At 38.9% G+C, this 27,994-nt stretch overlaps 3 protein-coding genes and 1 long non-coding RNA gene across 4 annotated transcripts; 3 read left to right on the plus strand and 1 right to left on the minus strand.

The window, feature by feature from the left end:
* The first annotated feature begins 1,232 nt into the window (after nt 1–1,232).
* Nucleotides 1,233–6,789, plus strand: asb11 (ankyrin repeat and SOCS box containing 11). Its single transcript, XM_042495078.2, has 7 exons — nt 1,233–1,780; nt 2,192–2,271; nt 2,359–2,466; nt 3,496–3,646; nt 3,903–4,037; nt 4,742–4,930; nt 5,014–6,789. The coding sequence occupies exons 1-7, from the start codon at nt 1,516–1,518 to the stop codon at nt 5,136–5,138; spliced, it is 1,053 nt and encodes a 350-aa protein (XP_042351012.2). The 5' UTR covers nt 1,233–1,515; the 3' UTR covers nt 5,139–6,789.
* A 116-nt stretch (nt 6,790–6,905) lies between these two features.
* On the plus strand, nt 6,906–21,025 carry LOC148188525 (uncharacterized). Its single transcript, XR_015777652.1, has 3 exons — nt 6,906–7,198; nt 13,003–13,214; nt 20,724–21,025. It is a non-coding gene; the product is annotated as an uncharacterized LOC148188525 (long non-coding RNA).
* Nucleotides 8,743–13,208, minus strand: LOC121949597 (gastrin-releasing peptide receptor-like). Its single transcript, XM_042495328.2, has 3 exons — nt 12,752–13,208; nt 11,059–11,410; nt 8,743–10,515 (listed from the first exon to the last, which is right to left on the minus strand). The coding sequence occupies exons 1-3, from the start codon at nt 13,147–13,149 to the stop codon at nt 10,201–10,203; spliced, it is 1,065 nt and encodes a 354-aa protein (XP_042351262.1). The 5' UTR covers nt 13,150–13,208; the 3' UTR covers nt 8,743–10,200.
* Nucleotides 21,026–21,431: 406 nt separating the features above from the next.
* LOC121949282 (lanC-like protein 3) lies at nt 21,432–27,966 on the plus strand. The gene is made up of 7 exons (XM_042494928.2): nt 21,432–21,449; nt 21,730–21,845; nt 22,260–22,999; nt 24,148–24,271; nt 25,966–26,163; nt 26,263–26,470; nt 27,348–27,966. The coding sequence occupies exons 3-7, from the start codon at nt 22,466–22,468 to the stop codon at nt 27,505–27,507; spliced, it is 1,224 nt and encodes a 407-aa protein (XP_042350862.1). The 5' UTR covers nt 21,432–21,449; nt 21,730–21,845; nt 22,260–22,465; the 3' UTR covers nt 27,508–27,966.
* The last annotated feature ends 28 nt before the right edge of the window (nt 27,967–27,994 follow it).

Here is a 27,994-nt window from a genome sequence, read left to right on the forward strand (position 1 = left end):
CAGTTCGCCTACGAACACATTAGACGACTGCTCTCTCTGAATTAGTTTTACAAAAGAGACGACTCTGTGGAATGAAGAGTGCCAGACAAAACACAGATTAGCTGTGAAAGAGGAGGTGAAAGAGATGGCTGGCAAGGCTTTTCAAGGACAACAATGGGGATTTGCATACTGTGGTGTTTGGAGGTTGAACATTTAAGCATGCCTGTTTAAAATAAACACTTGAGTTCCTGTACAGAACGCTACAGCTGAAGTTAGACGACTGTAATATATTTAATGTGCAACAGATCAGTGGATGAGCTTATTTTTTAGAGATATAGAGCAGAGGTTGCTTTAAAGTAACTGTTCAAGGTGACATTTAAGTCTCAAGTCTTTGCATGCAAATGCAAAGTCAAATTCCATTTAACAACTGCCAAGTCCAATGTTTATGAAATTTGTGAGGAAACAAGTTTGTTAAAATTTACTTTGCTGTTTAGCTAATGTTAGCAAAGTGTTAGCTGTCTCACTGTCCCTGCTGACCATGAATAATAATAATAATAATAATAATAATAATAATAATAATAATAATAATAATAATATCGGCTGATGTTGATATTTAGTTGAATTTAGGTTTTGATGTCAGGTGACCAAAATTTAATGTAAGGACAAAACAGTTAAATGTTAATGTCAATTTGTCGCAGAATACTAACGACCTTAATGTTTTGTTGGTTTTCAGTTGTTGTTATGTAGAATAACTACATTTATCCTGAGGTATGGAGACCAAAACCCAACGTTTGCAAAACATCATAATGGTAACATGAAATTCAACATTGTTAGACATTTACAATATCGCCACCCCAACTGTCATTTGACCAAAATTTTGCATCCGTCCTAAGCACAGCACTGCTTCTACATGGTTCTCCCCTGCAACTTGATGGATGCTGTCAGACTGGTTCAGACAAAGTGGATCTGTGGAGTTAGGTGTCGTCTTACTGTGAAATGAATAGTGTTAATGTTAGTTGATTCAGGAAATGAAGAGAACTTAAGTGATTCTTGGCAAACTTTTTAATAACACACTTTTAGATCTTTGAGTTTGGGGGAAAGCATCAAATTCTCAAAAAAGATTCAAGCGAAGTCAGGAGCCACTGGTGTAAAAGTAAGTTGCAAATCTTTTGTTTTTTTAAATTCTGTCAAGTTGAATCCAAAGTCATCAAATTTGTGACTTGAGTCTGACTCGATTTCTCACCTTTTTTTAAATAGCTTTGGGCACTTCTTGAGAATATACTTTTAAGAACAGGTTGTGTTTAATTGGAATTAATTAAACATATAAATCCTGCAATGGCAGAATATTTTAATCATATAAAATCTAATGAGCCTTTAACTAAAAACGTGTTATAACAGAACTCCTCTTGTATGATCCCAGTATCTGCAGTGTGAATCTTGAGCAGGTTTATGTGCTTGTAGCTGTTTGCGTGCACATTTTTTAGCCCTTTATTCAAGGCCCATCATGAGTACAGGCCCTTCTGAAGAACTATTGTTATGCACATATTGTGGACTTCATGCATGGGCTGGGACGAGAGTGGGCGTGAGGCGGTAATGTGGGGGCGGTGGCCAAGGACCCAGATAAGAGAGGGAGGAAGGCCGATTCCAGGTTTGTGTATCCGCCTGGACAGTGTTGGAGGAGTCTTCTGTTGTTTAGTTTTCACCATGGCTGCCGTTCAAACAGAGCTTTCCCTGTGCTCACAACCTTGGCAGAGGCCTTTGTTCATCTACGGGGGGTTGGCATGCAACTCGTTGATGGCTGGTAAGTTTTTTTCTTTGCCTTTTTGGTATTTTCAGCTAATTTTTGTTGTACCATGAGACAAATTATCGTGTATCGGATTACTTTTGTTACATCTTGAGCGTAGACAGCGTGTGGTTTAGCTTTGCACATCTTTGACTTAAGCAACAAATCTGAGTATCTGTATATTTTTTGGCTCTTGAAGGTAAAACTTTTTGAACTCAGGATCACAGATTGGTTGAGACCTGAAAACTTTGCATGTAACCTCTGTGTATTGTTCAGTAAGTTTGGAGTTCGGTGTGACCCTGAAAAACCAGATGAACAGGTTCAAATGAGGTCATCTTAACATCACAAAGGACACAGAGCAGGATCACGCACTTATTGGTGTGTTTTCCAAATGTAGGGACCATCCTAACCTAATTCTCTGTGTCTCAGATTTCTGGTCTGACAGAACTCCTCTCCATGAAGCCGCCTACCAAGGCAGACTGCTAACCCTGAGAGGCCTCATCGCTCAGGTAAACTTTCTGAATATGTGCAAGTGATGCACAGCGCACACATTGTTGTATCTGACTGTTTTTTTTATCCTCTGGTCTCCTCTGCAGGGCTTCCATGTAGACACCCTCTCCATGGACAGAGTGTCTCCTCTCCATGAAGCGTGCCTCGGTGGCCATTATGCTTGTGCCAAGTTTCTGATTGACAACGGTGCAAATGTAAGAACATTTGCAGTTTAAGGGCAGGCTTGTTTTTTGTGTGTTTTTGATTTGTGTGTCACACTTGAGGTAGCTTGGAGATAAACTTAAGTTTGTATGAGTTTAAATATTTGGGAATCATAGATATAGATAGGTACAGCTTCAACAGAAAGTTGAAGTATCAATATCAAAATATCAATGAGAAACCTTTTAATTAGGTAATAAATGCAGATGATGCTAGTTTTTAAATGTCTTTATTTATCACGTGGCTGTCACACGCTTTAAACTGGTTTGAGAGCCTTAAAGGGGATTTCAAGGCCCTGACACACCACTGCGATTTTCAATGTCAGGCCACTGATGAATGTCTGTCGCCCTAGTTTTTGCGGTGTGTCCGGCATCATTGGTGTCAGTCGGCCCTCTTTACCTCTTTTTCCAGACAATTCAGCATGTTGAATTGACGCCTGAGCAGTAAGTTTGTGGATGAAATCACTCTGATAAGCAGTTCAGCTCAGACAGAAGAGGAGAAACAAAAGTGAGGAAACTAAACTAACAACCAAAGCCAGGAGGGAGTGAGATCAACACAAACTTGTTATATTCTGAAAGATTACTTTTTATAGCTTATTAGCTCTTTGGCAGAAACAGGAAATGTGTTATTATTTGCTAGTGCTCAGTATTATTATAATTTGTTCAACATTAGGTGTGTTGTTAATGTGCTAATTGGGTAACTAGCGTCTTGAATCTGTCCTGTTGGACCTCCGGTGTCACTTTTGAATGACGAATCCAGACTACACACAAAAACTGATGAACTGCCTCAAGTGATGTCTGGAGGATAAAAACTACAAGTTTGATGACAATAAAAAATGTGACGGTTATGAGTTCGAAATGCCAAAACTGGGGGACTGACTTTTAACAATCTTGTCTACAAAATTGTCGACAGGCCATATTTGATTTTTGTGTGCATATGTGCTTGCAGACCTATGAATCTGCAGAATCTGCATGAATCTTTTGGCCGTAGTATCGTCATCTTCCCTTTTATATCTTCCCCCTCAGGTGGAGGCAGTATCAACAGATGGCGCCACACCTCTCTTCAACTCTTGCAGCAGCGGGAGTGCTGCTTGTGTTAGGCTCCTTTTGCAGCACAGTGCCTCCACACACACCCCCTACCAGCTGGCATCACCCATCCATGAGGCCGCCAAGAAAGGTGTGTGTGTGTGTGTATGTATGTTTGTGTGTGCAAACAAATTTATATTCATTTATTCATTTTTATTTATCAAGGCCATCTTTTTTTACAACCATCCTCCATTCATTGCATTTACAAAACAAAACGTGGGAAAGGAAAATAAAAGAAACAAGCAAACAAACAAACAAACTTGCTCACACAAGGGACCACCAAACATTCAGAGACCATCTCGATGTATAAAAGACATCATCACATTCTGATGCTGTTCCTCCATCAGGTCACAGAGAGTGTCTGGAGCTGCTTCTGTCGCATGGAACTCATATCGACTTGGAGTTGCCGGTTGTGGGGACGCCGCTGTTTTCTGCCTGCATGGCCGGGGCTGCAGAGTCAGTCAGGATGCTGCTACACTCAGGTAATGTAAGCAGCAAACTCTGCAGCGTCTCAGAAAACATCTTGAAGTATTGCTTTTTTTAAAAAAAAAAAATCTTATTTCTGATTCCTGACAAAAACACAGTTTATTTTCTGATTCCAGCTTGTCAAATGTGACAATACAATGATATTTATTTTTCTCACATTGTAATAAACTGAGTATATTCAGGTTTTGGAGTGTTGATTTTTACAGATGTGACCATGGTCTGTGGAAAATTATAATGAACATTTTAACAATTTTCTTCTAGACAATTAATTGAGAAAATAATCATCAGATTAATTTATAATGAAGATAAATACAGATGAAGTTGCTGCTTTAGTTTATGTTGCTCCCAGGGTTTTTTTTTTTAGCAGTTTACTGTTTGTCTTCACTCTCGTTGTCAATGAAACAGGAAACTAGTTTCACAGTTCAGAGCAGCACATATTTTTTATGGCAGGTTTGTATCTGTTGTTATAATTTGCAATTGATATTATTTATGGTTCTGTGGTTCAGCCCTAACTTCCCATTGTTTTATTTATTTATTTCTTTGAATAGCCATCAGTTTTCTCTCTGCTTCCTAATAACTGTAACCACACAGTGCTGGAAAAACAGTCTGGGTCTGGTTTTGGATGTTAAAGGTCTAAATTACATAATTTGGCTGTTTCGAGACGATTGCTTTGACCTTTTCTGTTTGTTTGCATGTGCAGGAGCGGATGTTCAAATCGGGTGTGGTCAGGACAGTCCTCTACATGCTGCAGTTCGAGGTGGAGCAGTCGATGTTGTGGATCTTCTGCTGGACTTTGGGGCCGATATGTGTTATCGGAACGCAGAGGGAAAGACTCCTCAAGATCTGTCATCACCAAACAGTGCAGTGAGACTAGTATTTCAGAAAAAAGGTATGCTCCAGACACTCATGCAAGGAACATAAACCCAATGTTTGTATTGGAGGGTATAACAACTCTGCCCTCTGTCTCTGAAGGTCCCTGCTCTCTGTCTCGGCTCTGTCGCTTCTGCATTCGTCGAAGTCTGGGAAGGAGTCGTCTCCACAGAGCCTCCGGCCTCTTCCTCCCTCACAGTATCAAGGACTTCCTCCTTTACCAATGAGATGTCTCCATCCTGCTACTGTGACTCTCTGTGTGCCACATACACTTGAGACGTCCTTCACATTTGTGCCTTCTGTCACTGACAGGATAGGAAAGTGGAAGAAAGTTATCCACATTCAGAGAATGGGACTTAGTCAATATTCTGTATTTTATAATACGGTAGCTTTTAAATTATAATAATTGTTGTTTACCTATTACTCAAATGGAGTACTTTGGGTACCGGCATTGCAGATGGTTGTCACTCCCAAGTCGTCAAATAGCAGCAGACACAGACGCACAGGGGCACCTGTGACAGTATGATAAGCATCAGGTGGCAGCTGTTTTTAATTCAGTGGAAAATTACTGTGTTATAAAAAGCAAGAAAGTCTGTATAAGGCTTGTGGATGGGTCAAACAAACACTGGACTTTCACCCGGGAGGCAGTTTGGATTTATTGTGAAGTCAAAAGTCAGTTTAGTTATTTTAATATTTGAATTGCATGCCACGTGATGTAGGTCACGTGGCCTTACAATATGTGTGTAACAAGCGTACTTATCTTAAGCCAAACCATGTTTTTTTCTAACACTGCCCACAGGCTTTTGTTGCCTTAACTTGAAAAAGTAGAACGTGTTGTAACCAAAATTCACATTGCAGTAAATGTAATGCTTAAAGTTTTGTATTTTTTTAAACTTTAATTGCATGCTTCCCATTTTGTGACCATGTTATTCCAAAATGTTCTTAAAGGGGAGCTGATTTTACAGACTAAAGTCTGCTACAGATGTTGGATAGCAGTCTACACCAGCATATGTGGAAAAAAGTTGTATAAAGCCTTTTATGTCTCCAGAGGGAGCTGCAGGAAGTTTGATAAATTGCCTCAGGTGATGTCACTTGAGGAGTCATTGTCTATTGAAGACGTAATGTTTGACAATGAAAAAAATAGTTGGAGTACCTACTGGCTTAAGACTGATATTGTTGTGCAGGATCCTACACAAAAAGGCATAAAGTGTAAATTTCTGTTTTCACAAAAACTGTATTTTGTAAAGTATTTTAAAAAGATGATGTTTTATATACTTATTATCTTTGTTGATCTACATTTGGCCTCGTCTGTTGGCATCACAGTTTATCATTGTTTGTGTGTAAATCAACATAATTTATGTTTGTATTTCTATAGTGTTTTCATCCAGTAGTGGGTATTATACTGTATTAGCCTTAATTGGCTCTGGATTCCACATTTGTATTGTATTGTATTGCAGCTTTAAGTATTTGTATTGTGGGTTGTGAGTTCTTGCAAGTGGAGTTTCTTCAAAATTTCTATGAAGATGAGGGTGACCTCATCTTGCTATCGGCTCATACAATGTCCATCTACTGCTGTTACTATGATAAAATCCACTGACCCGAAGATCCTCTCTGCTGCCCTTATTCTCTGACCAGTGTATCTGCTGATCCAAACAAGTTAAAGGTTTTTCTAAAGGCCTTAGCCTTCACCCTCAGGGCCCACTTTAATACTACACACACTCGTACTGTCCTGCACACAAGATGCACTTTTCAAAATCAGGCTATAAAAAATGTTATAGTAACATCAGTCCTAATCATAAATATCAAATATTCATAATTTTCAGAATTTTAACACTTAAAATGCCAGGGTTTTTGTCATGATGCCACTATGTTTTTAAATGGGGAAAAAAACACAGAAAATAATTAGTTTCAACAAACTACATGCAAAGTAGATTTTTATTATTATCATAATAAAAATGATAATGATACCTGGAAATAATACAATGCATGTTATATGCTTTGATGTCGATGGGATCAAGAATTGGATTTTGAATGGGTTTCTATGGCACATTTTTACACTGAACAACATGGATGTAACAATTTTGTTTACACAAGTGTATTTTAGAGGAGCAGGGAAGGACTAACGAGGCTGATGCAGGACAGGTGTGTGTGTGTGGATGGGCACAAACGAGGGAAAGGCAGGACAGAAACACAGGAAAACTGTCTTAATAATAAAATGACAGTGTGAAAACAAATACCAAAGTACCAAAACCTGCTCTCCAGCCGGGCCAACCATCTCATTTTACAGGTAAACGGTGTACTAAGATATCTGAAAAGTATAGGCAATGAAGTTACAGATTTTTGATTAATATTTGCTCAGCGCTGCCTAGTTTGACAGTTTGACTGCAATCCATGAGCAGTGATTGATGTGATTGACAGCTGCGTCAGAGATTCCTCGGCTCTGTTTTGGGTTTCGACCAAAAGAAGCACTACAAGGCAAGAGAGTTAGACAGAGGAGTAAGACACATTTTTTTCACAGATTATCCGTCTCATTTAGTACTGCGTTAATGTGGGAACAGTCCACCAAAGCTTTTTTTTCTTTCTTTCTTTTTGGATAAAATTTACCAACTGCAGCTTTAAGGTGAGACACCGCAGGTGAAAATATATTTTTGAATTTTTAAATTTTGGCCTTCTTTACTTTCATAGCATGCTTTCTTTTAGGCAAGTGGAAAGAAAATCTTTTAAAAATCACATAAAGGTGTTTAGTTTAGTTATTTTGTCAACGTTTTATTCTATTCTGAAGGTTTTTAAAGAGGGGTGTGTTTATATATCATGTATCATCTGACTATAGAACATTTTATTCCTAAAAACATTGCAAAGATTGAATTTTTTTTAAATGATTGTTGACAGAATTTTTTGATGGAAAGAAAGAATCCAAAAGTGCCTCTGAAAAAACCTTTGACTCGGCTTTGTCAACAAAGTGAAAAAAGAATGACAATGAATTTTTAAATGAGATTTATCCAATATTCAGATATCTGTTCTGGAAATGTATGCAAATTAGTTCATATATAATGAATGTATTATTTGCATATTTAAACTCAATATATAAAATAACTTGTAATATAAAGAATAATTGTCTTACTGTAGCCTAAGTAATCAACTGTTTAGTTTATTTTTTAAAAGTTTTACCTCATTCGGGGTGTCTCCCCTCAAAGATTAAAGGCAAAGTTAAGTACATAAAATGTACATAAAATGTTGAAAACAGCAGGAAGAGAAAAGGATCTGAAGAACTGAGGGGTAGACTGAGTTTTTGCAGCTGTTGTCGCTGAGGGGGGAATTGATTCCCTGTATTCAAATGCCATCCTTAAAGGTCACCTCTGCAGAGACCAGAAAAATCTTTTTTGAGCTGATTTAAGTTGACGTGTCTTTCTCCAAACGGCAAAGAAAAGCTTCGGCCTTCAGCAGAAGTTCTCAAAGAGCGATATGTGTTGTGACTTTGTCGGCTTATTTGTGTGTGTTGATGGATTTCCTGCTGCTCGTGTCCAAATTCAGTGTTCACATTCTGCTCCTGTGAGATACTAAAACCACTTAGAACAAAATAACAATAATGACATTTTCTGTAAAGCCACAGTTCACACTGAGTTCATACTGAGGGTCTCTTTGTACTTACATTCACAGAGAGGCAATAAAATCCAAAATCAAAGAATATTCACTTTCATTCACTTGTGTTGCTCTGTGGGAGAAGGTCAGATATGCAGCAGAGCGACAGACTCTCCCCTGTGATACAAACCAAAAGCTGACAATCACAAAAACCCTGCTCATAAAGAAAACGACCAGAGGAGCTCATACAGCTTAAATACAGTTTAATTGAGCATAAATATAAAGGTATTTAATGTGAAGACAAAACAAAACAGCAAATTTACACCACAGCTCTGTCAATTGCACATTCATTATTAAATTTTCTATCAAACATTCTGACAACACTGTTAAACTGCTATCACCAGTATATTTCTAGATCTTAAACAATGAGTTGGTCGACAGAAAATGAATCATAAATAGTGTCACACTCACAGTGACTGTGGTGACATTTAGCAGACGTAGTGTTCACCATCTTAATTTAGCACATTTAGCATGCTAACATTTGCTAATTAGCACTAAACACAAAGAACAGTTGCAGCTGATGTGAGTGACGGACTGACTGACAGTGTGAACGTGGCTAAAAGATTAAATATCCAGTTTTCTGCTTTAAAAATGTCAGAATATTCTGCTTTAAGATGTTTTATGTCACTGAGTAGATTCATTTTGAGTTTTGTACTGTTGGTGCCACAACACAAGGCATTTAAAGCTGTCATGTTGGACTTTGGGAGACTAGAAAATTGATTGATTCATTCATTATTCGTTCATTGATCCTGGAGTCTATCCCAGCTGACATTGGGCGAGAGGCGGAGTTCACCCTGGATAGGTCGCCAGACTATCACAGGGCTGACACATAGAGACAGACAACCATTCAAGATGACATTCACACCTACAATCAATTTAGAGTCACCAGTTAACCTGACCTGCATGTCTTTGTACAGTGGGAGGACGCCTCAACATTACGCAAAATTTAAAAATTAACAAACGGCTGCTGAAATTACAACACACACTTTACAGTACTACCAACCAACGTTAACTAACAGAAACACCTACAATGTGTGACCTTTGACTTTTCTAGTAACTTAACATTTGACAAATGTTCTTACTTGGCCAATAAAGTGTTTCTACTCTATAGAAGAGCTGATGAAAACCTCAAATGTCAAAGAGACCTTCTGCTCTATCTCCAGCGTGCGTCATCTTCCTGTTATAATGGCAAAGTGCAGATAGAAACACGCACAATAAAGCTGCAGTCTGGCCTTTCATGCATGGCTTCCACTGCAAATGGCAGCTGATCATATCTATTTTTCACATTCATTTTAGAGATAAAAGCAGAAAACTTGCAAAGTATTAAAGAGTTTTTTCTTTGATTACATTTTTTTTTATTAAACCAGGGAACATCAAATATCAATCTCCACCAAAGAGAAATGTATTTTGTTTTAAAGCAGAGATGAAATGGTTTGGACTAAACCCCACAGGCATCTCTTAATTCATGCAGCTTCAACTGAGTATTTGGCAGCAAAAACCAGTGACTTGACATCCAGGACAGATGATTGTAGCATTGTCCATTCATCACATTAAGGTTGACAGTTGTAAATCAGAGGTAAACTTGTGTGAACACAACAATCCTCCAGTGCTGCTGAAGCTCATGTTGTTATGAAGTTTATGAAGATGCATTCAGACGGAAGTTATATTTGTGCTCCTGCTGTTCTGACTGTGCATGCGTTTGGGAGAATAGCAGCACATGAGCTGCTCGTTGAAGTGTTTCCTGAAGCTTTTGCTCATCACGTACAGGGCGAACGGGTTCATGCAGGAGTTGGTGAAGGCCAAAATGCGAGCGCACACGCTGGCGATGAAGTGGCCCAGCGAGGTGTCAACCTGGTCGTAATGGTAGGAGCGGTACAGGTAGATCACATGACTGGGCAGCCAGCAGACAGCAAACAAGCCGACAAACACCAGCACAGTTTTAGCCAGACGCTTTCTGGACTTGATCTGAGAGCAGAGAAAAAAGAAATCAGTTCACCACTTTGTCCAGACTGAAATATCATTGCACAACCATCATTCATGGTTCCCAGACGAAGAATCTTAATATTTTTGGAGATTTCCTGACTTTCTCTACCACCATCACCAATTTTGCCTTTAACCTCATGAAGGTCTGGGGACCAAAATGCTGTTTATGCAACCCTTTGAAACTTGAGCAAAGTGGTTTGATATTTGGGAAGAAGGTGACCAGCAACATAAAAAAGAAATTGCCCCAAAATGACCAAGAAATTAGTTAAAAAAAAAAATGTTCTCAGAAAATCACTTGGAAAAAAGGCAAGATAAAAGAAAAAGAAAGAAATGTTAAAAAAAAAAAAAAACTCAAGAAAGTGCTATTTTTTTGTTTGGTTTTTCAGCTGGTTGCAATCTGCAATCCTGGCCGTTAGATGACACTAAATGCCTCACACTGTTTCTTTAAATCATGTAAATAGAGAGTTTAGAAAGTAGTTAATGAAGAGCACTTTGTAAATGAGATAAATCAGAGGACACTCAGACCTGTTTCTGGAGGTGCAGGTGTCCCTCAGCAGGGATGTCCACAGAGCTCCTGATCAGACAGCGAGCGATGAAGCAGTAGTAAACAGATATGATGAAGAGAGGCACGATGTAGAAGATGAGGAAGGAGGCGGTGGAGTGGATTTTTGGGTGCAGCTCCCCAGCGTGGGGGTAGGGTGCGCAGGTCACAAACGTCTCATTTGTGTGGCTGGTGGTGAAGGTGTGCAGGTCCGAGAAGACGGCCTCAGGAACGGCCAGAGTCACAGACAGCAGCCAGATTGCCCCCACTCGGAGACAGATACTGAGCATAGAGCTGGACCTGTGGCTGTCCAGAGGTCTCACTATCGCTCTGTACCTGAACAGAGACGAGACACACGTGGGGCCTGACTGAAACTTTTTTTGTCTTATTGTGCAGACTTTTCATAACGTTCTTCAATGTGCATGTAATCAAAAACATCTGCAGAAAAATGTGTTATTGTCTCATCAGATTATAACACCTACTACTGAGGAAGATTCAATTTGGCCTTTTAATCAAAGAAATATTAGCCTTGATTGCTGATCTGACTTAGATTATACAGCAGAGAAAATTAAATTAGGCTTTGAGTGAAAGGAAACAGGAACCACAGTGGCTAATATTAGCTCACAGGGTGCAGTTCAAGGAGGAAGGTTTTTCATAACTGGTGTTAAATGTTTTTTATTTTCTCCCAGAAGCTGAGAAACTTCCAAAGGTCAAATTTGCTAAAACAAACAAAAAAAAGCAAAACAAAAAAAACCCCCAAAAAACCCCACAAACAGACAAAAAAAAAAAAAAACAACAACAAATCATCAACAAAAAATGAAGAGCTGTTGGCAGCTCCTGACACATTTTCAGATGATAAAAATCTAAATCTGGACCCTCTGTCATGGACTTAATATTTAATCTATTTTAGGTTGTTTTATCAGCACCATGCAGGACACATATAATCAATTTAGCTTGGCACTTCAATCTCTTTCTATCTTATGTCAGGGATTTCCAACCGTTTTGGCTTGTGACTCCTGAAAATGAAGGAACACTTGTGACCTCTCATCACTGGTTGCATATGAGCATAATAAATGTTTGAGCTGCGCGTTTCTGCAAATCATGTATTTGTTGCCTTTGTACATTTCATATATTGATTTTTTTATGTTTCATATGTACTGTAGCAGATTTGTTACATTTTTTAATTTTATGTTGCTGGAAAAAGCAATTGGACCTTATGGAGAATAAAATTGCTGAGCTTTATTATACAGGCCTGATATTTCCTAATAATATTCTGATATACCTACTGATAATCTGATACTAAATAAAGGAAGAACAAAAATATAATCTGGTTAGGCTTTAGTCAATTGAGTATAGGCTATGCAGTCATTGATTTGATACATTTTGTGCAGAAAATATAATTTAACACATTTTTAAAAAATCTAATTAAAACATTTTAAGGAGACTTTCTTTTGGGGGGAAGTTTGCAAAAAAAAAAATATGATTCAAAATCTGTAAAATGTGTGTTTTTGATGCAGTCATGCTTTAAAAACATGAATTTTCACTCATTGTACGCATCAGCGGATTATTGAACCATCATTTAAGTTGTCATAATGTCATTTTTTAAATAATGAAACATTACATTTAAGCAGTCGATGAGTGACACTTTTTAAAGCATGCTCACACAGTGTGAGTTACCGGTCAGCGGAGAGAGCAGTGAGGGTGAACACGGAGACTCCCACCGAGCTGAGCTGGATGAACGGGATCAGTTTGCATCCCACGCGGCCGAATAGCCACTCGTCCACCAGGTAGCGGCTCGCGTCCACCGGGGCGCAGGTCACCAGCAGCAGCACGTCCCCCAGAGCCAGACTAGACAGGAACAAGTTAGGCACAGTCCTCATGGACCTCACTGTCAGACACGTCCTCATTAACGTGACATTTCCCACCAGACCCACGATGATGATGACCCCGTACACGGCTGCGATCCCGATCCCGGGGAGCCAGATGTTGAACTGGAGCTGTTCCCACGTGGACACATTGAGGACCGGATCCCTGCTGTCCTCTGGGGTTATAACGATTGACTCCTCCAGAGACATAGCGGTCTGTGCAGGAGAGGACGGAGGTCTTCAGCGGGGGAGTCCAGTGTCTCCTGATGCTTTTGGTGAGTGACTTTATAAACTATATGACCTCCTGCTGCCGCGTGCGTCATTTCACGCGCTACAGGCTCAAATGTGTCAAGATGGGGGTGAAAAAATGTCAACAGTGACCTTATAGGCTGATATGTTTTAACTTTATTCTTTGTTGAGAGGCAAACGGCTTAACTCTTCTCAATGTAGTTAATATTATATTATTATTCAAACACATAAAAGTACCCAAACCTTAACAAAATTTCCCATAAAATTATGGTTAACTACTGCTGCATCCTGTTGTTTTTTTACAGGGTTACTACCCTAAAGTAGGTCTACTTCAACAGTATATTACCTGTAAATTTATTACATTATTCTACTACAGTAGGATTTGAGGTTTATTGTGTAATACTTGCTCCAAAAAGCCTCAAGATTTTTGGTATTTTGGGAAAACTGTACATTACTGTTTGGATTTGGCAGTATTTTTACAGCAATAGCCATTCATTGTAACAGGTTCTCCCCTAAAATTATAGTAAACTTCTGACAGCTGTTGCCAGTCATTTACCATCATTTTACAGTGTAAATTACTTTAACAATACCATTACATTTATTACAGTATCCTACAGTAGAATGTGAGATTTACTCTGTAACATTGCCTCCAAAAAGCATCAAGATTTAAAGTGTTTTACTGTATTTTTCAAGAACTTGTACATTACTGTGAGAAGTTTTCTGTATTTTTACATCATTTTGTTACAGTGAATACAGAACAATTAATAAACTGCGCAACTGACCCAAAAAGTAAACACAAGAACTGAAGGACGTTTATGTAAAATTAGTAGTTTGGATGAAGTTAAGTCGGCTAGATTCTTTCCACTCTAAATATTACATTAGAGATTAGTTTTCCTGATATTTTTAAGGAACTTTTTATAGAATTGTGTCCGTGTCAGCCTATGTTTTTGTTATTGTTTTAACAAAGCAGTCATACATAAGCCTACACTGTAAGCAATTGCTGTAAATTTACAGCCAATTTTCAACAGTAAAATACTGTTTTGATGTTTAACAGTTTAGTACTGTAATATGCAATGCATTGTGGGCTTCTTAATATGGAGCAACAGGACAGAGGCCGTAAACGGTATGCTGCTGTTTTAAATAACGGTATACTACAGTATTTTGGGGAAATTTTCCGAAGAGGACTGCAGAACGCAATTCATGTGCTACATATCATCTGTCTTCATCACAACAATTCTGATCTTGCATCTACAAAATTAAATGGTAAGTCAAAATCTTTTTTCTTTGCCTCTGGGGGAGCTATCTTATTTATAGGCCTACTGCCAAGAAAGTTTGATATAACACTCAGGAGTTTGTCTAGCTGTATGTAAGCTATCAGTGCTTTCTATCTATTTGAATAGGGTAGCCGGAACAATATTCTACTATGGGATATTTCTTTGTCTTGTTGTAGTTGTTGTTGTTTAATCTTGGTTAACAATAATATACAAAGCTGAATCTTCATCCTAGGAGCAGCACTTCTTAACGAGAGGTCCCCATCGGCCGGTGGAGCAAGCAGGAAAATAGCATTACATGAAGTCAATGGAATAATTATATGTTGTCCTGTTAAGGATTTACTTTGTCCAAGTCAGGATCACCTAGAGGTATAGTTTTGGTGAATTTTATTTTGTTTGTGTCAACTCTTAATGAAGTGTATTTTACAATGAGTTAATGGAAGATAGTTCAGTTTAAAAAAGAAACTTGAATCCTCTTGGCTTGTAGGGTTGATTTTCCATTTAAAAAATTGTTGTGAAAATAGTGACTCTCTAGACTCTTTATACATTTTTTTTATTTCTTTGTCACTGTGTGCTTTACATATTCTAACATAAGTTCTCCCAGCACTGTGATTTGAGGATGGAAGATCACCCTTGAGGGCCGTGTAATCTCTGAGAGCATCACACCAACATTTGCAACAGGACTTGCTGCTGTGTTTGCAATCTACTACATATTGAACCTTCAGTATCAAGAGGAGGCAGCCTGCACGCTGGAATTCATTCAGAGGTAAAAACCCCTTCATTTCCTTGTCACCATTAAAAGTATTTTGAAACCACATCACACACACACAGACACACACACACAGACACACACACACACACACACAGACACACTCACTCACTCACTCACTCACTCACTCACTCACTCACTCACTCACTCACTCACACACACACACACACACACACACACACACAGGATATTGGACTAAGGCTTTATTATAATTGCATTTGATGTCACTTTACTTCACTTTGATCTATTTTGATTTTAGGCGCTTCATTGGTATAAATCCAGAGAGAGGGACAAAGGCCAAAAGGGGCAAGGTTGTCTCCAAGAAGAAAGGTGTGATTGTCCAGAAGAAGTCTCCTACAGTCAACACACACGTCTCCATGCTCCTGAAGAAACTCCTTGACTTTGAATGGGACTTCGTGTAGCTCAGTGAGTTCTTAATCTTGCTGTCCATGTGTTGTTTTGACAGTCTGGCATTGCCATTAAGACAAAGGAGTGGTATTATTAGCTTTATAAACATTAACTTGTAGATTATATTGTTCATTCCAGATTGTATAATATATGTTTTTTATTGTTTCACAGTGGCTCCACCGGAATAATGCTGCAGGGGAACAGTGCAGTACAAACTGATGTTCATCTCTCAGGATTTGAATCAGGGCAGTTCACACCCACCCAGACTCCCGGAACTACAGTAAGACGGAAAAACCCAAACCTACCTCACAGGACTATTTTAATAAGTAAGCTGCAAGTCGCAAGCTTGCACTGGCAGAGGAGTCTATTACAGTTTCTTCCCTAAATGTTCTCTTTATCCACATTACTGTAATGATGCATAATGTCAAAATGTTCAAACTGTACTGTAAAAGTTTTGGAATTGCCTTGAGGTACTTTTTCAAAATGTTCTTACCTTTGTTTTCCAAATGTTGTCAGTTCTGCATACAGTTCTGCATTTTCACAGACAGCATAAAATACATTGCAGAGTACAGTACATAATGTAAATCTTTTAAGTGGAGTTTAGAGGAAATTTTAATCTATCTCACAGGACTATTTTAAGAGGAAAAACACATGCTGGTTTGCTGAATGTTTTTACTCATATAATCAAAAAGGTCTTAATGTTCCTACCTTGAAAATAGTCTTAATAATGTTTAAACACTTATTTCCTCTGTATTTGTTGCGTTGGTCTTTTTCTTAGACCCAGTGTGTTATTGAACAAATGTTCAAACTTATGTGTTAAAGACAATGTTGAATAATATTGGCATTGACTCAAAAAGTCAGCTATAGGTTATGTCCTGACAAGCAGGTTATGCTCTGACAAGCAATTTAAAAATTTAAGTTTATCACCATAGTGTGAAACTCTATTTGCTACTCGAAATCTACTGCTACTCGAGTTTATTTTCTCTTTTTTTCCCCCTCAATTTGTTGAAACTAGCAGTATTCAGTATTATATTTCCTTTTGAAATAAATCATTTTGAATCTCTCTAAGTTTTTATTGCTTATTTTGCACAATATTCACAATAATGCTTAAGCAACTGTCTGTAGAATATTGAAGTTCTAATATTGATTGCATGCATTCAAGATTGATATTTTAGGAAACTGCTAAGCTAAATTGTTGTATTATCTACTATGCCTGTCTAAAGTAAACTTAAACACAATATTATTGTAATTTCTAAATAAGAAACTAAGAAATATGTTGCATTTATTTTTGGTGTATTAGACTGTAAAATCATTTAACAGTGTGAATACAGAAATACACTGCATATCTGGTTTACAGACTACTACTGTAAAGTCAATTCATGGATGAATACTGTAAAAATAACGGTATATTGCTGGCATCTCTGCTGCCAGCTCTTTACTGTAAATCATAGAAATACAGAAATATACCGTTTTTTTGTTTTACGGTCTACTACTGTAAAATCAATTTACGGATGAATACCGTAAAAATAACAGTAAAGAGCTGGCGTCTCTGCTGCCAGCTCTTTACTGTTATTTTACAGGAAAATTATTTACAGTGTATATTAATAGGTTTCTTTTTTTTCCAACAATGTCAGTGTTTTCTTCTCCCTGACGCCTGCCTGGCCATTGATCTATTTGCTCTTTGGTTGTTTAATCTGTGTACTTTTCTGCAGGATGAGGCTGTTTAGCAGAGCATGAAGGCTCTGTGTTGTATTCAGGTCTTTACTTTACCTTTATCTTTCAATGTTTTTTTTATTTTATTTTTTAAATTCATTTCTTGAATAATAATCCAGCCTTTAACAATTACTTTAATATACTCTACAGAAATATTTGAATTACTGAGATTTATCCCTGCTGTATGTTTATTTATTCATTAAGTTTTCTTTCGCCCCTTAAAATCAAAAAGGCCCCGCAGCTGCCCATGAAGCTTTGGTAACCCTTGGTTAGGGCCCCCAGTTTGGGACCCAGTGGACCATAGCTTTATTCTGTTTTGTCCAGAGTGAAAACACAAATGCTGTGTACACTCTAAGAAATAAAAGTGCTAACTAAAACCATATAACAGTCAGGCAAAGGGCTTATCGAGGCCCTGATGGTTTCTCTTAACATAATATGTGTCAGTTACAGTTAGATAGCTGTCTGTCCTTACTAACTGTATCCAGCTGTCATAAGGTAGATGAAAGGGGCTCCACTTAGGGGGGCCTTTGGGGCAGCGGCAGAGCACTATGTAGTGCCTTTAAGGAGGTTTAAGGGTTGTCACTGTAATTGTCACTGCAAAAATTGTAAATATGAGGGAACATCAAGGGCCCCTTTTTACCAAATGTTTCTCTGGGGACCCAAAGATTTCATTGGTTTGCCTCTCCTGACGTTGCATTAAGAAGTGGGTGTAAACACTGTGACATCACCCACGTAGATTAAAACCTTTGTTTCTAGGTTTCCTTCATTGGATTTATGCGACAAAAGCATGTGGTTAGGTTTTGAAAACAACATCATAGTTTGGCCTGCTCCTCCCTTCTCTGTTAGTTACCTACATCAATGAATCTGCATGTAGCCTACTAACAATCGCCAAAAAGTTTTCTATGGGAGGTTGGGCGTCTGGTGCTGTGGTAGCTCACGCAGGTCCTCAGTGCATGCTTCTGATGTTCAGAGGCTAGCCAAACAACCACGAGTTTCCTGCAGGCATCGATGTTTTCCCAAGCAGATGCACTGGAACACATTTAGATCAGAAGTTGGAAAAACCAACACGCAATTATCAGCTTCAGGCTTAGTATGAACCACAGCATAGCTGAGTACCCAAGGACACCACTGTGATATCGACTTGTCATTCTCAAGGTAGCAACACCCCAAAGTATACCCTGCTTTATCATCTTTTTACTCAAAATGGGACCATAACTTACAAAATAAACATCATGCTGCACTGAAGACCTGAAGCTAACAATTGAGACAGTAAACTCATCGGGAAAATATTCATTTTCTCATACAATCAGCTCCATACAATCAGACTTCTTTTTGCAAACAGTGAAGTTGTCCTGATGGCCATTATAAAGAATGCAGGTTTAAGGCACCTCAGCTTCACTTTTCAGACCTGCATGTAACTTCTTGTTTCTGCATCATATACTGGACACATATAGCAGCATTACTTTTATGGTATATCAGATGGTGCCAACTGGGCTCAAAATCGTTTCCTAATATAAACGCAAATTGATTTTCCCTGTATTGAGGCAGTGGAAAACACTCATGAAAATGAGTTTCTCTCTGAGCATGACTCATTTTAATTTTCAAGACTCTTCTGTTGCCAAATATGTTTTCAAAGAATAAAATGGTTGCAGTGTTGGTTATTCTCAAAAGTATTTTCTACCCTAAATGTTTATAATTTGAGAGTGAAACTGCCATCAAAGTAAAATGGCTTCTTAGATTTAAACCAGGCTTTTATCTGAACTCACAAACAGACACAGATACACTCTAAAGGCTGATGGTCACGCCTCTGTTGATCCAAATTATGTTTTTCAGCTCTCTGATTGCATCCACTTCTGTTCTCCCTTGATGTCAGGCGACATCCTCACCATCTCTCCCTCCGCCCTCGGTGTCTTCCCGTTTGCAAGTAATTTGCATTTGTTTAGCTTCTTTTGTGGTCAGGATTTAAATTAGTTTCTCAGAAGATGGCATTTGCTCCATATTCATGTGTTGATGGCATTCACGGTCTTTGTCAAAAAGCTGTTTCTTCATGAATTGGGTAAAATGAATGAATTAATTAAAATGAGATTCAAAGCTTCTCTGACACAACCTTGATTCAGAAAACACTTAAAAATGACACCCAGGGTTAATAAAGCTGCAGTTCACACAGCTGATTGTAGCCTGTGATACATCTGAATATTTCATGTGTTTGGTGCTTTCAAAACAGAGCAATGTATTGTGTTTTATATATGAGATTATTGTGTGTTTTGGTTGTAAAAATCTAAAATCTTCCCCAGAAGTAGACTCTCAGAGAGAAAAACAGTCAGGCCTAGTGGATAGATACAAAAGTATTATCACATAAATAAGTGTGAAGTATCAAAATAAAAGTGCTTGTTCTGCAGAAAAGTTTCCCCTGTGCCTAATTTATTGTCATTAATGACATTTTTAGACTGCTTGTAGTGATGAAAAAATAGGTTCTGTACCATGAATTACACCAATATTTGCTTTAAGAATAAATATTGGATCATTTGAGCTTCTTGGGCCTTGAGCAGTTTCTTTACTGAAACCATGTGAGAAGTTCAGAGCAGAAATTTATTTCTATTCATTAACTATGTGTTGTATTTCAAAATTGTATCATGTGAGTTTTTGAATTTAAAATCTTAAGCTGCAAAGTAACTACAGCTGGCATATAAATGAAGTGGAGTCAAAAGCATAATATTTCCATCTGAAATTAAGAGTATAAAGTGGCAGAGAAAGGAAATACTAACCCTTTAACCCTTTGAAATCTGGATCGATGTCACTTTTCTTGTGCTGCATTCAGATGCCTTTTACAAGCATTTAAACCTCTAAAACCTGAGCAGATTGTTGTAATTTCTTTAGAAAAAAAAAACTAAAAATAGTTTTTAAAAAGAGGGGAGGATCATTGGAAAATTATCCCAAAATAATTCCAAAAGCTATATTTATAATGTCAATAATTTATGTTTAAAACTATTTACAGAAAAAATATTATAACATATAAAAAAGGAGAAATGTATTATTATTTATTATTATCATTTTATTATATTTAAGCTTATTTTTTGTTCTTATTTTATTGTAACTCTTTTATAATTTCTTTTTGCAAATTTTTGGATCATGTCCAGGTATGTTGCTTTTTGCCTCCCCATGTTTTTGAAAGAAATCAAACAAGTTTGCTCAGTTTTAAAAGGGTTAAGTACAACTATACCACACATTTATATTAAGAGTACTTCAGCAAATGTACTAGAACGCTGATAAGTTATAGGGTTCCAATTAATTAATTCTCAATAGTTAAAAGATATTGCTGTGTGTATTTGTTAACAAATATGAACATAATGACAATGTTTTGGCTTGTCCTTCAGCACCACGGACAGCAGCCGGCTGAGCCCACAGCCTTCTGTCACCACCTGCTGCTGAACATGCTGAACTGAAGGGGACGCTTTGATTCCCAAAAGAGACGAGTCATGCTTGTGGTGACACAGTAAGCCTTCAGCCAGAGGTAAACAGACAAACAGCACCAAAAAGGAAAAATAAAACAAAAATCACTTTGGAGAACGATCCTTTATAACGTCCAAAGCGTGATGCCTAAATGTTTTCTGAATGTAAATTAAAGTGTTTTTTAACCAGTGAACTTTCCTCAAAGTCTTCTTGGGCTTAGTTTAAGTTTTTCAAAACCCATCAGAGCATGTTCCCAAATAACTGTCAGAAAAGGTTCCCTAAACATTTTCTGAAGGTAATTTAAATGTTTTCTTTGTTTGTTTTCTAAAAAGTTTTAGAGAGCCTTCAGCATAGCATCTATTTCTATTGTCATTTGTTCAATTGTAAATATGGTGAATTTTGTAAATATGTTGTGCTTGGTGTTTGACTGTCTCTAATTACACTGTTCATTTTGTACACTGTCAGAAAAAAGGGTACGGTTTGGGTGCATATGTAACGGAGTTAAGAGATAATGTGATCCCACTTGCCATATAAAACACACTACAAAACACGGGAACTGGGGTCTCCTATTGTAAGTAAAGGCAGCACCCCTGTGGTTTCGGGTCGTGCACCCCGGGGGGTAGCAGCAGTCGGACCTCGCTGCCTCCGGGGTAGGTGCATGAGTATGAGCTCTGTCTTTGTTTTATATTAGTTTCTTTCATTTTAATATTAAGGAGTGGTTTAAGTTGTATTTTGAATCATAAAGCTCCCGTACGGTCGAGCCTTTTTTTAAAAAAGTTGACGATATTTGTCTTTTATTTCTGTTTACAAATGGCTAAAGTTACACATGTTAGCTAACTTGCACTTTTTTTTCATTTTACTTCTTGCAGCCGTGTATGTGTGTGTATAAACGGCGAACTGGACTGACTGTGTGTTAAATCTCCATGCCAGGTCAGTCCAGATGAGAAATAAACGGCGAGCGTGCCAACGGTGAAAAAGTCTGCCTTGTCACTAAATACACAACGCAAGAGGAGTACAAGGACCGCTACACATACATGTTCTTTAAGGTACAACTGCTGTTGATGTACCGTCAAAAGGTCATAGTTCAACCATAAAGTACTATCATGTACCTTCTCTGATAGTTCCAAACTGAGAACAGGTCCATGTCTGTACCAGTTTTAAATGTTTAGGGATACTATTACAATGTCAGTCTGTGACCAAAATGTTGTTGGGAGATGGGATGGTCATTGTGCAGTTAAGTTAGTTTAGTGTATCCGTCACTTTCCTAAGGACTACAAACCCCTTGATGTCTTGCTACTCAAGACATCAAATCCTGCATTAAGGCAAATCAAGTGATGATCTCCCAGCTGTTTATACTGCTGTTTTTTGTACTTTAACATTTGGATGAAGTACTTTCACTTGTATGGAGCACTTTAATATTGTGGTATTGCTACTTTAAAAGGATGTGGACATTTGTCCAGTTCTGCTCCTGTCAGGTATCATTACAGTGACAGGCTGCATGCGCCATCCGCCAACATGAGGCTGAACCATCACTGTTGACATCCAATCAGCGGCGGGCTGATGGGATTGGATGAACAGTGTTTTTCCTCTCGCACCCCTGGATACCTGAAGCTAACCCAGATCTGCGTTATCACTGCGGGCCTGCAGCTGTTCCCGTGAGCCGGTGATGGAAAACTTCCGTTGCTTTGCAAACCGCTTCTCCGACTACAGCGGCGCGCTGCTGCCGGGCCAGAGCGCGCAGGCCGTGGTGCCAGCCGTCATCGCCACCGTGGACAAAATCCTAAAAAAGGTTCCCATCGACATCAGCGACTGCGATGGAGGGCTGTACGACGGGCCGGCCGGTGTGGCGTACATGCTGTATCATGTGAGCGAGTGTCCGCTGTTCTCCGAGCAGCGGGACGGCTACCTGAAGACGGCCAAGCAGATCATCGACGTGTCGGTCAGATATGTGGATGCGGAGCCGGACACAAACATGCGCGCCGCCTTCCTGCTCGGCGGGGCGGGCATCTACGCGGTGGCCGCAATGATCTATAAATCCCTGGGTTTGGCTGATTTCGTTAAGCCGCTGACCAAATTTCGTAACCTGTGGGAGGTGTGCGCGCCCATCAATTTTCTGGAGTGCGGCTCGGATGAGCTGTTCGTGGGGAGGGCTGGGTACCTGTGCGCCGCCCTGGTCCTCAAACAGAAGCTGGGAATAGAGGTGAGAGACACAAGAGGGCTGTTTCACCTTCAGGGCACAGGACTGTAACCTGTCATACAAACACGAGACAACAAGCAGCTCTTATTAATGTCTATTGGTGATGTAGAGAGTCCTAATGTTTGTAAAACACTGATGTAAAAGGGCTGCAACTCCTGATTATGCTTTTCAATCTATAATGCTTTGATTATTTTATAGCCTACATTATTCATTGTGATTGTCAGAAAATGATGTCACTGGGTCATCACATCCTCTGTTGTTAACTGCTAATAGTCACAAGATGATAGAAGGAAAAACAAAATGTGTAAAGGTGCAATAATTTCTATTTTCTGACTGTTTTCTCTAATCACTTCATTGTTTTTCCAATGAAATCACTGTTCCCCTGAGCCCAGCAGTCCAAAATAGAGCCAGACTCATCATGAATGAACAAAATCAAAAAGCATCAAGGGAAATATATTAAGGACAGAAAGTTAATCTGAGTCATAGATTTGGGTACATATCCATGTGGGAATATGGATTTATTTTGTATGGGTTTTTTTTATTAATTGTTTTGCTTTTTTTGTTGTTTTTTTTAATGCATACATATTTTCATGTAATTTTTTAATGTAACAACTATTATTATTCTATTCAGTGATATATATACAGTATATATATAGAAATGTAAAGTTTCAGTATGGCTGCTACATAATGATTGGAAAATGCCAATTTGCCAAATTTTTTTTCTGGCAAATGGGTCGGTATATGTCAACTGATAAATTACATGTTGTCCAATGTTTTTTAACGGTCAAATATCAGTACAAAAAATCCAATACTAGTCAGGCAATGATTGAAAAACTCAAAGGTATTGAACTTTTAATTATATAAAACAGTGAAACTCATTCCCAGCCAATATTTAATGTTTATTCTTGATAAATAACTTGAACAGTTAATTGCTTATCATATTGTTGATGAACAATTTGTGTCTTCATAATCAGGACTGTACCTCTGAGATGAGTTGTAAAACAAACAAACATGATGATATAATGGGTTTACTTGTAATTTTTCAGTCATTTTCATAACTATAAATGGATGAGTGAGTCTTTTTGTTTATGTCTTATGTCTGTATTTCCAGTCATGAAGAACTTGACGAACAATTCTCTTTTATTTTGCAGATTCTCAGCAAGGATCAAATCAAATCGATCTGTCAGGCCATCATTGAGTCAGGAAAACAATATGCCAGGAGGAAGAGAAAGCCGTTCCCCCTCATGTACTCGTACTATGGAACAGAGTATCTTGGTAAGAAAAACAGCTTTGAGTTAAAGTTAATTCACCTATACAAATGTTTTCAGTGTCTGCCCTTTTTAAAATCTTCTTTATCTTCTTTTGTAAGTGTGAATTACCTTTTAGAAATTCAGATTTTAGTCTGCTGTCGTCTGACTGAAGGATGACTTTCTGTCTGTTACACAGTGCCGATATGCAGGCACAGGCTTTAGATGTGTTAATGTGTGTCCAGCTAACTTTCCTTTTCTTGACTGCATCGGATGAAGACGGCCATCAGGGTCGGAGATCCTCAGTAACTTTCACATCAACACAGAGTTCATAGTAAGCATAGCCTCGCTGGCCACTTCTGCATGGATACAACCAGAACTTTGAGGGTGATGAGGAGGAGAAAATAAATAACAATTTTAAACTACAAGTATCTGGATGTGTCGTGAACGCACCTGTTAAAGGTGCTGCATGTGTTGCTTGTTCTGAAAGATTTACTCAGAGAGGGGTTCCTTTTTTGATTTGCTGCAGATAAAAAAGAGAATTAACAGAGATGTGTTTTGCCTGCATGTGTGCAGCATTTTTAGGAAGACACGGAGAAGCATCCAAGTGATTTTTGTCCATATTTGAGGATTCTGCACCTCACGGTTTACGTCCAATCCCAGCGTTCAGTGCAGGAAGAAGTGTTCCTGTAGTGAGGAGGATTGTGAAGGTGTTGGTGTTGGGGTGGTGGATGGGTCTGGCACATTTAACTGTCATGCAGAAAAGCCAGACTTGCAGTATAATACAGAAATTGTGAAAGAGTTTGTAAGCGGATGTTTTAATATAGTTTTGCCATTGTTAAATGTTGCCCCCTTTACTCCAATTCATAACCCTTCTTCAGTCTGATCGGACTTGGAAAACCAATAACGGTCGACCCTCATTTTGAATGATACCTGCTGGTATGGAGAGTTATTTCCTCTCACAGAGGCAGAACGTTGGTGCTAGTTGGCTGTGTACAGTGAGTATACAGTTATCACCATCGTCAGCCTAGCATGCTGTGTGATGAAACTTTAGATAACAAGAATCTTAAAAACATTGGGATTGGACGTAATAAATATTCATCTTGAACAAAATTTGTGGGTTTGCAGAATTGTCTAATATCGACTTTTTTGTTCGGAGGATTGCAAGACTAAAAGATTGACTTTATTTTCTTGACTTTACTCGTGTACGTGACTTGATCACTCTCTGGGATTAGATCCATAAGTAGTCTTTGAAACCTCCAGATTACTGCACCAAAGCATGTTTTTTTTTTTAAATTGAACTATTTCTAAAAACCGTGAAGCTTAATTACTCTACATTTCCTAATAGTTTGAGTCTTATTTCAACCATTTAATATACAGCATATACTCCTGGTTCAGCATGTATCTTCTGGTCGAGCAGACAGAGATCTCTGGTCTTAAAGGGTTCTTAAATGGGACAGCAATTGTGCAGCTGCTTATGTACTTGACAGGAGCTCAATTCTTCTGGGAATCATTAGGATTTTGACCTCTTTAATGCTGCAAAAAAACCATTTCCTGTCAAACACAACTGTCAAGTATGTACAGTGGGCTTTAGATCAGATGATGAGAAGCAAAAAGCACCAAAAACACATTCTCCAGTAGTCCTTTGTGTCTGTCTGTGTGCCTGGCATGGTGCCTCCCTGCATGCGTGGGTGCATGTGTGTCCCTCGTCCATCCTGTCAGGCGCAGCCCACGGCCTCTCGTCAGTGCTGCAGATGCTGCTGAGCTACCAGGACGTGCTCAGCGCGGCAGAGAGGGACCTGGTGTGGCAGAGCGTCGATTTCCTCATGAACCAGGAGCAGAACTGTAACTGGCCTGCCGAGCTGGGCGCCATCATCCAGAGAGAGAACGAGCTGGTGCACTGGTGCCATGGAGCCCCAGGTACACTCAGTGCTGCACACATGACTGCACAGGTGTCCATACATGGCTTCTTAGTTGTTGTTTCTACTGTTAAATTCATGTCTCCATCCTCTCACGCAGGTGTGGCGTATCTTTTTGCTAAAGCGTACCTGATCCATAAGAAGCCTCAGTATCTGGACACGTGTATCCGCAGCGCAGAGCTTGTGTGGCAGAAGGGTCTGCTGAAGAAGGGGCCTGGGATTTGTCATGGAGTTGCAGGCAGCGCTTACGTCTTCCTCCTGCTGTATCGGCTGACGGGCAACTCGAAGTACATGTACCGCGCTCAGAGGCAAGAAATCTCTCCTTCTGTGTCCCACAGGGCTGTAGTCTGGACTTTAGAGCACTGAGGTCATGAGTTCAAGCTCCAACAGTGAAACTCAAGTTTAAATGTGTAACACCCACATTTAGGTTTTAGCTTCGTGGCTCAAGGGATTGCAGCAGGGACTTTCAGTCTACAAGGGACAAGGCCGATTTTTTTGTAATCTTTTAAATGATAAATAACATTTAACATGCCAGATCAACCACTTTGGTCCAGACTGTAATATCTCAACTTTTGTTGGATGGATTCCCATGAAAGTTTGTACAAATATTCATGGATGAATCTGTTTGTCTTTTGTGAACCTTTGACTTTCCTCCTGCGCCACCAGCAGCTTGACGCTTCTGGTTTATAATATGCAGTTCACAGACATGTTGGCTTTACACGTTCCTTCAAACCATGAATATGTTACATTTGCAATTTTGGAGGGGGATGGGAAAAGGATGGCATGTCACCTTGGCGAGAAAGCTGCCAAGCTGCAGACTACTGTTTTAGACTGACAAACAGTATGGCTGGTGGTGTTGTAGTGAGTTAATGCTCTGTTTCCATTGGCTATTTGGGCTCCAGTAGTGGGTGTTTTGTAGCAACCCATTGGTGGAGATAGTGCCTTGAAAAGCAGTTGTTTTTACCAAGACATCACAGCTTTTCCTGCCCATATAAAACATAAAAGTGGTTCAAAGAAACGTTTAAAGCCAACATTTTTTCTTGCAGTTGAGTTGGAATATCGCAATCGTCAGGTCAATTTTTTATTTATCCCATATTTTGACGTCCAGTACTTAGTTTTATGATGCAAAACTAATAATATTTGTGCTGTTCATTAATGTCTCTTCACTGTTCCTTCTCCCCAAAGGTTTGCAGAGTTCCTCTTCACTGAGGAGTTTAAGTCAGGCTCTCACTCAGTGACGAGTGTCTGCAGTCTGTTTGAAGGCCTGTCGGGGACTGTTTGTTTCCTGGTCGACCTCCTGCAGCCGGACCAGTCGGAGTTCCCTCTGTTTAGTGTCTTTGTGTGAAGGGACCGTGCCTCACCGCTATTCACCTACCTGAACAGACACCACTCCTTCCCTCTGATCCCTCAAGGGCTGGGTTGGCAGAAGCATTAAGAAGCTAGATTTAAACTGTGATCAGAGTGGGAGTGGAGGGACGGATGGTATTTGTTTGGGATTTAGAAAATCACGTTTGAGTAACAGCTGAAAAATGGTCTTGTTTTGTGTCTGTGCTAAAAGTGGATGATCAGCTTCCAGGCTTTAACAGATTAACACCACCTACTGTAACATTACTCTTTTCAACATTGTAGGCTATGACTAAAGCAGGAGTTTTGAAACTGTGGAGCTAAGATACTGCGTTAAACATACAGGGAGTGAGAAAACTCTGGTTTATGGAGCACAAAATTGTTGCAAGTTGCAGCGCCAGTACAGGGTGAGATTTTCTTTTGCACTGTTCACCAACAAGAACACGCTCGATGTTTGGTAGGACAATTGTTTAATTGGATAAATGGAG

Source organism: Plectropomus leopardus, chromosome 10, assembly GCF_026936395.1.
Source record: "Plectropomus leopardus strain MGB_pleo_1.0 chromosome 10, ASM2693639v1, whole genome shotgun sequence".
In the NCBI taxonomy this organism is placed as follows: domain Eukaryota; kingdom Metazoa; phylum Chordata; class Actinopteri; order Perciformes; family Serranidae; genus Plectropomus; species Plectropomus leopardus.

Coding starts and splice junctions, on each gene's coding strand:
- asb11 (XM_042495078.2), top strand. CDS start 1,516: ATGCACATATTGTGGACTTCATGCATGGGCTGGGACGAGAGTGGGCGT. Junction 1,781..2,191: donor ATGCAACTCGTTGATGGCTG/GTAAGTTTTTTT, acceptor TCTGTGTCTCAG/ATTTCTGGTCTGACAGAACT. Junction 2,467..3,495: donor TGATTGACAACGGTGCAAAT/GTAAGAACATTT, acceptor CTTCCCCCTCAG/GTGGAGGCAGTATCAACAGA.
- LOC121949597 (XM_042495328.2), bottom strand. CDS start 13,149: ATGTCTCTGGAGGAGTCAATCGTTATAACCCCAGAGGACAGCAGGGAT. Junction 11,411..12,751: donor ACTGCTCTCTCCGCTGACCG/GTAACTCACACT, acceptor GTCTCTGTTCAG/GTACAGAGCGATAGTGAGAC. Junction 10,516..11,058: donor ACCTGCACCTCCAGAAACAG/GTCTGAGTGTCC, acceptor CTCTGCTCTCAG/ATCAAGTCCAGAAAGCGTCT.
- LOC121949282 (XM_042494928.2), top strand. CDS start 22,466: ATGGAAAACTTCCGTTGCTTTGCAAACCGCTTCTCCGACTACAGCGGC. Junction 24,272..25,965: donor CTATGGAACAGAGTATCTTG/GTAAGAAAAACA, acceptor CCATCCTGTCAG/GCGCAGCCCACGGCCTCTCG. Junction 26,471..27,347: donor TACATGTACCGCGCTCAGAG/GCAAGAAATCTC, acceptor TTCTCCCCAAAG/GTTTGCAGAGTTCCTCTTCA.